The following is a 12820-nucleotide window of genomic DNA, read 5'->3' as shown; positions in this document are numbered from 1 at the left end:
GCCACTCTGCTTTTTTTTGTGTGTAGCACTTGACCCTGTGCGTGCACTCAGCGCTACTATTCTGTTTGATTTGCTTGTAGACGTAAAAGCTGAAGTGTGTAATTTTTTTTTCATGCGTTAATGAAACCATTTGGTGATGGATTCCACTGAAAAGTGTAAACATTTTGGCTTGTTCTGTTTGTTGAACATCCCGTCCAGCCCAACCCAGCAACATTGACTCAACCAATGGCGTGAGTTTGGGGGACCAATGGCAGATATGGGGTGTGTGCAGGAAATTCTACCTGAAATTTATGATTTCTACCATAAACTACACATTTAATAACACCATCTGCTTCTCACATTACAATTTCAACCTTTGTATCTTTAAAGTCTGTATCCTGCCCAGTTCTGCCATCGCAAATTTGCACTCGTTTGAAATGTCTCTGATACAAGGGCCGTCGCTCTTCAGTTCTGATCACAAACAATCCGGGGGAAAAATACAGCTTTCCCTGAGGAGCAGAGAGCGTCTTCAGAAAAGCTGCCAGAGAGACAGGCCTCTGTGTTTGCCTCTCCGCCTGCATCTCTGGCCCTGAGCGCTACAGAAACATTGACAGAAGACCCCGTTTCCCCCTCCTGCCAGTCACTCGGCATGGATCGCCACATTCTCTCGTGAAAGACGGCCAGACCTAGTTTCCTTTTCAGAGAGCTGACGCAAACCAACCAACAGAGCCGCCTTTCAAACCGTCAGACTGTAATCTCACAGCAGTAGAATGGAAGTCCTATGTGTTATGGTTGCAATGTCTTTCTTGTGGGTTTTCCTTTTTGTTTAGCTTCCAAAGCCTTTTCTGGATGTTAAAATACTCTCTTTTTTTAATATGCAGAGTCAGATTACTGTGGAGCTATTACAACATGCTTTATTTGTTTGAGTATCCCAACATTGAAACAACCGATTACATTGCCACCAATGACAGACCATGTTCAGAAAACCTGTTCTGAGAACAATCACTATTTTTACACTTTTGCACTAGTTTGTCATTTGTGGTTTAGTTTGTAACTTTGTAACCCTATAATGTTAATTCTGCTATCATTTACTCGTCTGTTTATGCTATTTTCTTCACAGTGAAAGTTAGTAGTGATCAGGGTCTGTTAAGATTCAAAAATAATCTAAAAATCTAAGTCATTTGTTTGAGGAAAGCTAAAGCTTTGATTGATTATCTTCTCTCAACTGCAGCTTAATGAATTGGCTTTTTAAATTTTATTATATTGTTTGAGATCAACTTATGACGTTCGCTTGGTTTTTGCGTTCAAAAAACATCTAAATGAATAAGTAACAGGCTATTTTCTACCCTAGTTTTGAGCCTAGTTAAAAAACACTCGGTTTTTATGGGCATCTCGCACTGAAGACTTGGAAGTAAACGCCCACTGCTGTGAGTGGATAACAGTTTTGCATATTATAATGACTTTCAACTCACCCGTCGATGCTCTTGGGGGAAATTGTTTTGAAAACGTCCAATGTTGTAAAATGGCAACCGGAGTAAATCGCCCATACATGTTCGACCCAGAGTCCGTGTGTTGCACCATTCCTGTCAGATTCAATATAGACGGCACAGCACCGTTCTTTAATCTTAATCGGTCTGCAAATCCAGTCTTGTTCACAAAACAATCCTCAGTGAAATGAAGCAAACAGACGGACAATGTTTTACCTCTTCAGCTGGAACGTCATTAAAAATAAAGTTTATCAATGAAGTCCTATTGGAAATCGGTGGGCGGGGCGAAACCAGCCGTGTTGAAGTAAGCGTTGATCTTCTTCTGCGGGGGTGGTGTTTTATCCTCTTTGACGTCATAGTTCCCCACTTTGAAAAACGAGTCGTTTGCTGGGTCTGGTGTCAATAAAAGCTTTTATTGGACTAACAAGGACGTTTTCAGTTCTGAAACTTACAGGATATTCTTATAATATGATGACCTCTTAGATGTCAAAAGATCAAGGAAAATTTCATTTCTCAGTTCATCACCCCTTTAAAAGTCATGTATGTTTGTGTTTATTCAGATATATTAGTCAAAAATTATCACACCAGATTTTAAGTCGAAGACCCCAAATGTCATTTGTTCGCATTTTTCTCATAACCAATCCAAGGATGCCAAATCTCAATCTGTGGATAAGGTTATTGAGAGCAATGGCAGTAGTGAATATTTTCATTGAATGACAAATACAAAGTTCTGTCATGAAACTGTAGATGGCGTAGGCTTATAGGTCCTTAACTCAATCTGCTTGCAGTCAAATCATTTTCTATAGGCCACAGCTGATTGGTATCAGTAGCCAATGAGCTCACTGCTGAACCTTCAAATACTTGGTCAGCAGTTGCAGTGAGCCTCCTGAAACCTATCCACCTGTATAGATCTGCTATGAGTAATTCATGCACACTATAATTGTACAGCAGCAGCGTGTCTAACTTGCTCACAGGAGCGTGTCGTGTTTGAATTGGCAATAGCAAGTCCTGTACTTGCTCTGTAGCAGTAACAGCAGCAATAACCAACAGCAGTAGCAGAATAGCATATTTATTCCGTCCAGACCAAACATGAGCCCATTTTACTCAGCAATCCCGGTAAATTACTGTAAAAGTGCCTGAACGACTTTACCGGTAAATTCTAAAAATTTGCTATTCACACAAGCAACAGCGTTCTGGCTTTTTACTGTTAACAGACCGTTTACACATCAGTTCCAAAATACCAGCAAACTCTGTGATGTCATTAACCAAAGGTAACCTCTAAAGTTGTTGACAAATCTCTTCATCCGCCCGGACAAGGAGAAGCGCTTTAGTTTCGTTATCACTCCAATTTGAAGACATTTGTAAACAGTGGGGATCAAACGTGTCATCTGCATCATAACTGTATGAATGGCCCAGAGTTAAACTGAATGCTCTTTAAAGGGATACTCCACCGTTTTTTCATATTAAACTATGTTATTCCCTTAACTAAGACGAGTTGATGCATACTTCTCTCGTCTCAATCGCTCTGGCGCGCGAGACACTTTGATCGCACTTACTTAACTAGCCCAGTTCATTCAATATGGGCCAAGCAGAGAAGCGACCAAACACCTCCACGTTTTCCTATTTAAATACAGTTAAACGATTAGTTTAACTCGACCTAGGACGTGACACAAAATAAAGCGTTGCAGTTTTCTAAGCGAGTGAAGTGGATAACTATAATGTATGGCGGAATACTACAGCAAGCACTTGGGAGCACTTCGACTTGGCGTAGTAATATCATCACTCGTGAAATGTCGTCTCCCTCTCCTGAGTTATAGATATATATGCGCCGAGTCGAAGTGCTCCCAAGCACTTGCTGTGGTATTCCGCCATACATTATAGTTATCCACTTTACACGCTTAGAAAAGCGCAACGTTTTATTTATTTTTACGTTTAATAACATAGTTTAATTATGAAAAAATGGTGGAGTATCCCTTTAAGCGGCTTCTGATTGGCCCAAATCACATCTAACGTTAGTTCTAACCTCATACGTGTAAAATATTGGTAATCTTCCTCGTTCACACAGCGCATATGGTAATTTACTGGTAATATTACAATTTTAATGGCATTTTAGCACCTGGTGGTACTATTAAAGTTAAGTTAGTTAATAATTTTGTTCTCTTTTTGTGTTGTTGTGGTTCTTTCTTGCTCAATTTTTTTTACGTAGTATCTAAGACTCCGAGGCCCAGAGAAGGTTTGCCGCTCAGACCCCCTCCGCCTCCCCCTGTGCCAGGCCCAGTTGCAGCTGAAGTGAGAATCATGGAGGAAGAGAGACGTTCTCCACAGAGACCCGGAGCACAGCAGGAGCAGGATATCAGCGAGACAGCCAGCAGTCCGGTCCACACAGCTCTCGCCAGCAGTGCAGGGTCTGCAGTGCTCAGGTCAGGAGACTGTAGTGTGTACACACACCAACACAGGCGGTTACGCTGAAGCCTAATCAAAATCTAATGTTTTGCACTGAAAAGTTCATTCTTATTTTAGTTTGCTGTTTTTTCATCTTTTTTTTTTCACTTTCATCCTCAATATATGTAAAACAGGATGCTATAATAAATGTTCCTACTGTAGTATGCTTCATTGTTTTCACGTGATCTTACTACTTTTAATTTTTAATTCTAGTAATATATAGTTATAAATAAATGATATATATAATTCATGAAATAATATTATATATATATATATATATATATATTATATTTTGATATTTATATAGTTATTTCTATTTTACATAATTGTTAAAACATAAATGAGCAACTATTACAAATGATTATATAAATGTATATGTATATATATATATATATATATATATACATATACAAAATAATTTTACACAGTCAACACACAAATATAATGTGTAAACAAACTTTTATTTGAATGCGATTAATCATGATTAATCGTTGCCTAGCAATAAATATATATATATATATATATATATGTGTGTGTGTGTATGTGTATATATATATATATATATATATATATATATATATATACATACATATACTTATACATATACATATATATAGTGCTGGCCAACGGTTAATCATGATTAATCACATTCAAATAAGAGTTTGTTTATGTGTGTGTGTGTGTGTGTGTGTGTGTAAATATTTGCATTTTTGTTGTATATTTTAATATTTATAAAAGTTATTTTTATTCTATTTTATGTAAAAATGCCTTCATTCTGTCAAATATTCAAATTATATATATATATTAAAATAATCAGTCAAGAAAGTTATCCAACTGTTCCATGTGTGCAATTTTTTCTATTCATGCGCAGTATTCATATTGCATATTCATTTCTTTAAAAAAGTAGCAGGTAGCAGCCATTGCAAACATATCCCATTATGCAACAGTTGTTTAGTTTCACCTGTCTTGATTACTATTGAGAAGGCCTTTAAAGAATGTGTAGATACTATAGCACTTTTAGCACCGTTGTCCATTGTAAGATGATTTTAATTATATCACAGGCTGAATCGTCCTGTGATAAATATAGATTCCAATGCATTTTCTTTGCCTCCTTAATAAGAGCTGAATCGAATTTCTGGCTACAAGACGGAAGTAATTTACCCTGCAATACAGTGCAGTGATACTTTAATATTACCTTAAAGGTCAACTGTATGATTTGACTAATATCTGAAAGTAAATAAGTCACAGTAATATTCTTGAAAGTGGGAGACCGCATCCCTTGTGTATTTGATAATTGCGTGTCAGAATGTGAATGTGATTCATTTTTTTGTTGCCCGTTTGGGAGTCTAATATAAGAGCGTTTCTAATGAACTTTTGTCTTTTCTGAAGGCATGCTCACGAGGACCGGGGAAATTCCAAAGTTACCAGTGACTCCAAAACGCAAGTGCCAGTTCTGGATAAAGAGAAAAACATTTCCTTCCTCTTGAAGGAGCTGGATTCTCTCAGAGACCTCAATAAGAAGGTGAATTCACACATTAAGAAGTTCATAACATCTGTGCCCTAATTAGTCTTTTGCCAAGGCTGAATTTTTACTCGAGTTGATTTGGAAACTGTTTTATAATCTGCTTATCCATTTAGAGACAAGACTTAAACGTAAAATTTGCAAAATCCGCATAGATTCATAGACTTCTTTCGGATTGGAAACTCCATCAGTCAGGCAGGATCATGATATTAGTTTTCAGGTTTGCCCTTTACGCTTCCTCAACACAGGCTGAGCTTAGATACACGACATAACTCGTTTTGCTAAAATTATTTCACATGTGCCTTTCCTTAGTAGCTCTGTTTTAGTTAGCAAACATGGACGTACTTATTCAGTTCGTCACACATACCCACCACCACAGACAAAGAGCCAGAGTCGATGCCCGCTACAGAGCCAGAACCTGTGGGGACTAGTGGAGTTAGATGAGGATGATCTCCCACCACTGAAACCAGGCAGTCCCAAATCTGTTTCAACCCCCATATTCATATCTTCATTGCTTCTGGTTCCCACTCCCGCCTCCTCTGCCTAAGCCAGTCAGTCCTTCGACCCACCTTTGTTGGCTCTCTCCAGTCCCTCTTCTCCTCCTCTATTGTTGGATTTGTCACAGGTCTTTTGGTGACAAGCTTTGGTGGCTCATTATCTAATGGCGCTAGTGGCCTAACTATACATCCCATTGATTCCCATATTAACTAACTAAGTTTAGGTAGTTGGTTAGCTAGTTAGTTGTTAGCTAATGTTGCTAAGTCAACCAGCATTTAGTTGAAAACTCAATGCTGTGCTTATTGCAACAATTTCTGTTTCCATTGTGGCAATGAGTTCTGGGATTGGTGACGTTTGCTTCAAGATTTGTGGGTAGTGCAGTACTTGAAAAATGACCAAATTCCCACCATAATATTAAATTATAGGCTTCTGTTATAGGCCTCTTCATTCCATATAAAACGGGTTTGTTTATTCAATAGTATTCATGCGCCGAAAGTGATGTAGTTGAGTGTGACGTAGGGTCTCCGAATGCATGTGGTCACAGAAGACTCACTTGAAACACGTGATAACGGGAATGTGTCTTGGCTGACAACTTGTGATCGGTTCTTCAAAAACGCATCTTAAAGGAGTAGTTTACTTTTAAAATAAAACTTTTGCTAATAATTTACTCACCCCCATGTCATCCAAGATGTCCATGTCTTTCTTTATTCAGTTGAAATGAAATTAAGGTTTTTGATGAAAACATTCCTGGATTTTTCTCCATATAATGGACTTCATTGGGCACCAAACAGTTCAAGGTCCAAATGATTGAACTGAGTTTCAGTGCAGCTTCAAAGGGCTTTAAACGACACCAGGCGATGAATACACCATGTGATGAATTTGAGTCATTTGGTTCATTCAACGAACAAAATGAACGAAAAGATTCGTTCATTTTGATGAACGGGTTCGAACAGGAGAGTCACAAACGCGCATCACAGAACAGAGCAAGGCGAGCATTTGAGGTTATAAAACTTAAACTTTTGTATTTATTTTTTAAATGAGCGATCGTTTCGCTTGATAAGACCCTTATTCATAGTCTGGTGTTGTTTAAAGCCATTTGAAGCTGCAATGAAACTCTCATTTGGACCTTGAACCGTTTGGTTCCCAATGAAGTCCATTATATGGAGAAAAATCCTGGAATGTTTTCATCAAAAACCTTAATTTCTTTTCGACTGAATAAAGAAAGACATGGACATCTTGGAAGACATGGGGGTGAGTAAATTATCAGCAACATTTTTTTTTTAAGTGAACTACTCCTTTAAAACCAGGTGGACAGGCGATTTCCAGGTTATTGTATATGCAGGCATCAGGGAGCCGCTGTCAATATACAGGAGACTCCTAGACCTTCCGAGAGAGGTGGGATGTCTGCATTTCATTCTGCTTTATATTCTTGCTGCATCATTGTCCTTTCTGAAACATCAGGAATAGAGCCTTGCGATTGTATTAGTGTCTTTGGCAAATCTACGCCCATCTGGAGTTTGAGGGGCCGGAGAGAGGGAGAGACCCTCTGAAACGACTGTAATTGATGTCCATGGTTTGCAAGTAGTTGTGACTCCTGACAGAGAGGCAGGAACATGTCCCAGGAGTGTGTTTTTGCTGGCAGTGATCTGAGAGAGCTCTTTGAGGACTCTGGCCTCGCCACATCATGTTTTCAAAGTCCCTGAGGACAAAAACAATCGGGATGAAGTGATTTAAGACAGGAGGTTAAATCTATCATTCAGATGCTCGTAAAATATCACCAATGCAGATTTACAACCAAGACACAACAGTTCCTCTTTTTCTATAGAACACTGAAAGTAGTGGTACAAATACAAAAGCTTGACTGTGGTTTTGAAGTTGTGGTTGACTGATTTGAGCTTTTCAATAAATGCTGGGTGGCCAATGGGTAATATTTATAAATATATTTCTGTGATGGCAGGATTTGATTTCATCTATAAGGAATTTATTTGCATCATAAAATAGTTTTTGCTATATGTCAGGGGACCATGGCTGGAGGGATATAATGTAAATAATGCAATTTACAAATGAGACCGTTGTTGATATTAAAGGGTTAGTTCACCCAAAAATGAAAATTCTGTCAGTATTTACTCACCGTCATGTTGTTCCAACCCCGTAAGACCTTCGTTCATCTTCAGAACACAAATTAAGATATTTAAGATATTAAGATCGCTCCTGCATACAGTCCATAGGCTTCTTGAGGGACTGGCTCTTGCTGTCCCCGAAAAGTCATTAAAGACATCGTTAAAATAGTCCAAGTGACTACAGGGGCTCAATCTTAAGTTTATCAAACGACGAGAACACTTTTGTGCGCAAAAAAACAACAAAAATAACGACTTTATTTCAACTATTCACTTCCTTCTCCATCAGCCTGTAGTCAGTTAACGTAGTGTGATTGCGTAGAGCTACGTCACACGTAGGCTCACTATTGGCCGACGCTGGTCATGTGTGTGTGATGCGTGTGACGTACAATAACAGAAGCTTACGCTATTAAACTAGTAACCTGACTCGCGCAGAGGGAGAAATAAACGAATAGTTGAAATAAAGTCGTTATTTTTGTTGTTTTTTTGCGCACAAAAGTGTTCTCGTCGTTTGATAAACTTAAGATTGAGCGCCTGTAGTCACTTGGACTATTTTAACGATGTCTTTAATGACTTTTCGGGGACAGCAAGAGCCAGTCCCTCAAGAAGCCTATGGACTGAATGCAGGAGCGATCTTAATATCTTAAATATCTTAATTTGTGTTCTGAAGATGAACGAAGGTCTTACGGGGCTGGAACAACATGAGGGTGAGTAAATACTGACAGAATTTTCATTTTTGGGTGAACTAACCCTTTAAGCAAGCAAGGTGAATTTCAGAAGGGAAAACACTTCTTTGCTGCTTAACCCTCAGGTGCTCTTCGTTTCGGAGTCACACTTGTTATCTTCCCGGTCAAAAGTGACCGGACACCTAAAAATTTAATTTCCTCCATCCCAGTAAAACCAATGCAATTTATTTTTGTTCTATAATATTTATTCTTTGTAATTTTGTATTTTGAGACAATTTGATTGAATTTATTAATATTTATGGTCTATTTTTGCCATGGAAAAATATATATATTTTTATATATATATATATATATATATATATATTTTTTTTTTTTTTTTTCAAAAAATTATTAATGCAGTATTTTAGTTTAATATAGAGTCTAGGCCTTTAGAAAAAAAATGTTTTTTTAAGAAAATTAGCACCATCTGGTTACAGTATAGAAAAAAAGCGTAGAATCATGGTGTAACCACATGATGGCATGTACAGCTCTCTATGGAGAGGCGTGTGAATTCCCCAGATGTTTATGAACACATTTTTTTTTTTGGTGGACTTGAATATATAGTTGAAACAATCTCAAAAACGATTTTTTATTAAAAAAATAAATAAAAATTGTGAGTTTTTCATTCATTGTGAATTGTGAAATTGTGAATTTCCCATTCATTTCCTATGGGGGTCATTTTTGACTGAAGACCACAAGTGTGACCATTTTTTTATGACCTCTTAGCATGCTCGGATCATGACCTCAATTTTTTTTGTATTTACATACATAATGCTGTAAAAGTCACCAAGTTTCATAACATTCCGAAGAAGCTGTGATTTTTAGAAATTCAAAACAGAACATTTTTCGGTCAGAATTGACCGAAGAGCACCTGTTAAAGGGGGGTTTTACTGCTTTTTTTTTCTTTTCATGATTGTGTTTATGGGGTGCAATATAACATAGTTTTTCTTTTTTTTAAAGTCTTATTTTTCATAAATTTCACCTTTATTGTAAGCCACAGGGCTAAACCCACACACATGTGACTCAGTTATACAGTTATCCTGATTCTGTGTGTATCTGTAGCTCCAGGACAAGTTGGCGCTGAAGGAGAAAGAGTTGGAAACCAAGCTCCTGGACTCTCAGCTACAGGAGGCCGAGCTGGAGGCACGAGCCAACGAGAGAGCAGCAGGTACTGTAGGCTGGAGAGATGGATTGAGGAATGGTTGGAATGAATAAAGAATAAATAGACTCTTTAATATGGAGAATTTACCTTTATACGCTTCAGACAATCAAACCGTTTTATGTGAGGTCTAAGATTGCATAGATCTCTAAATGTAAATGTCTGACCTTCCAACGCAGTCGAAAGATAAACACTTTTAATTAATTAGTCGGTACGTGTCAGGAGAACCCGGGAAAAGCACACTTTGACATTTGTAAACATAAACCGATGTCTGACATAAAGCGCTCTCATCAGGAGTGATCATTCCTCTCTGTAACTGATTATTTTGTCAATGAAATCTACACGCTTCTCACCTTTGCTGAACAAATATTTAAATTTAGCCGATATTCACTTTTCGGGTTGATCTTAACTAGCTAAAAAGCGCCATTTCACCGTTTGTTAATTAAACGAAAATATTTGACGCATGACATATATGACACAATTAGGCAGCCAAATTTTTCATTTAATAAGGCGATGATAATGCATGTATTCACCGCCCTCATTTCAATTTGATTTGTATGGTTCAGGTTGGAGATGTTTAATCAGCAAATTCTAGCAATATTGATTTGCTTTGTGAACTTTGTAGTGGCTTAGTGTGGGAATGACTGTTTATCGTTCAGGGAAGAATTGATGTGGTTTGATGGATAACAGTGCCGCTTTCGGTGGGATTAGAGATGGTGCCAAGGACCGTTTGGTAATGCCCAAATCCACTGGATTTTACCAAATTGTCACCTCAATTCTTAAATTTGGTGAATTAAAATCAGAGGTTTGAATATACTTAGCTTGGTTTTTCATTTGTTTTTATTCATTAGTTTGTTCATTCCTTCGCTTATTCTTTGTACCTTCATTGTTTGTTCGTTTGTTATTTGATTCATTCCTTTATGTGCCTTTTTTCCATTTTAATGTTCATCCATGTAGTCATTTATATTGGCAAAATTGCTTTAAAAATTGGGTCATGGATCATTTAGTTTGTTAATTTCATTTATGTTATTTGCTCATGTATTCATTTATACATGTTTATTTGTTCATCCTTTTGTTCGTTTGTTTGTTTGTTTGTTTGTTTGTTCAGTCAGTCATTTATATTTGCTACTAGTGGTCTTTGTTCATAATGCTTTGGAAATGCTCATGGATCATTTTGCTTGTTAGTTGTTTGTTTATTTGTTTGTTTGTTTGTTTGTTTTAATCATTCATTTATATTTGTTGGCTATATTCGTTTGTTCATTCATTGGTTGTGTTTTCCTTTATTCTTTCATTAATTGTGTGTCCCTTTATTAATTCATTCATTGGTTGGTTGCGTTCCTTTATTCATTCATTCAGTCGTTCATTCATTGGTGGTCCTTCATTTGTTCAGTCAGTCATTCATTCATTGGCGATGTTCCTTTATTCGTTCAGTCAGTCATTCATTCATTCATTAATTCATTCATTGGTTGTGTTTTCTTTTATCCATTCATTAATTGTGTTTTCCTTTATTCATTCATTCATTGGTTGGTTGTGTGTTCCTTTATTCATTCATTCAGTCAGTCATTCATTCATTCATTCATTGGTGGTGTATTCATTCATTCATTCATTCATTCGTTTGTCCCTTTTCATTCATTCATTGGTTGGTTGTGTGTTCTTTTTTCATTCATTCATTGGTTATGTGTTCCTTTATTCATTCATTCATTTGTTCGTTTGTTGTGTGTTCCTTCATTTGTTCATTCATTCATTGGTTGGTTGTGTGTTCCTTTATTCATTCATTCATTGGTTGGTTTTGTGTTCGTTTATTCATTCATTCAGTCGTTCATTCATTGGTGGTATTCCTTTATTTGTTCAGTCATTCATTCATTGGTGGTGTATTCTTTTATTCATTCAGTCAGTCATTAATTCATTCATTTGTTGTCCCTTTATTCATTCATTTATTGGTTGGATGTGTTTTCTTTTATTAATTCATTTATTGGTTATGTGTTCCTTTATTCATTCATTCATTCATTCGTTCGTTGTGTGTTTCTTTATTCATTCATTCATTGGTTCGTTGTGTGTTCCTTCATTTTTTCATTCATTCATTGGTTGGTTGTGTGTTCCTTTATTCATTCATTCAGTCATTCATTCATTGGTGGTGTTCCTTTATTTGTTCAGTCAGTCATTCATTCATTGGTTGTGTATTCTATTCTTTTATTCATTCAGTCAGTCATTAATTCATTCATTTGTTGTCCCTTTATTCATTCATTTATTGGTTGTGTGTTCTTTTATTCATTCATTAATTCATTCATTGGTTATGTATTCCTTTATTCATTCATTCATTCATTCGTTTGCTGTGTGTTCCTTCATTCATTTATTCATTCATTCATTGGTTGGATGTGTGTTCTTTCATTCGTTTGTTCGTTCATTTGTTCATTCATTCATTGGTTGGTTGTGTGTTCCTTTATTCATTAATTTATTGGTTGGTTGTGTGTTCCTTCATTCGTTCATTCATCCATTGATTCATTGTGTGTTCCTTCATTCGTTCATTCATTCATTGGTTGGTTGTTTGTTCCTTTATTCATTCAATAATTGGTTGGTTGTGTGTTCCTTTATTCATTCATTCATTGGTTGGTTGTGTGTTCCTTCATTTGTTCGTTCATTGGTTGGTTGTGTGTTCCTTCATTTGTTCGTTCATTGGTTGGTTGTGTGTTCTTTCATTCGTTCGTTCGTTCATTCACTCATTGGTTGGTTGTGTGTTCCTTTATTCATTCATTCAGTCATTCAGTCATTTATTTACTGGTTATGTTTTGCTTTTTCCACTCATTCAATTATTTATTCATTCATAAGTTGTGAGTTTGTTTGTTTTGTCACTCATTCATTCATTGGTTGTGTGTTCCTTTATTCCTTAATTC

At 36.7% G+C, this 12820-nt stretch overlaps 1 protein-coding gene across 3 annotated transcripts in view; it reads left to right on the top strand.

Moving 5' to 3' along the window:
* The window catches only part of mipol1 (mirror-image polydactyly 1), a 97519-nt gene that overhangs the window by 33422 nt on the left and 51277 nt on the right, over positions 1-12820 (top strand). For all 3 annotated transcript variants that reach the window (XM_089120173.1, XM_089120172.1, XM_039673780.2), the window contains 3 exons: positions 3673-3886; positions 5298-5430; positions 9833-9938. In XM_089120173.1, the coding sequence (XP_088976299.1) occupies positions 3673-3886; positions 5298-5430; positions 9833-9938 (453 nt within the window). The remainder of the gene's footprint in view (positions 1-3672; positions 3887-5297; positions 5431-9832; positions 9939-12820) is intronic.

This window comes from Pimephales promelas, chromosome 15 (assembly GCF_988280905.1).
Source record: "Pimephales promelas chromosome 15, fPimPro1.hap1.1, whole genome shotgun sequence".
In the NCBI taxonomy this organism is placed as follows: Eukaryota; Metazoa; Chordata; class Actinopteri; order Cypriniformes; family Leuciscidae; genus Pimephales; species Pimephales promelas.
Note: the sequence above shows the minus strand (reverse complement) of the source record. Positions and strands in the feature narration are given on the sequence as shown.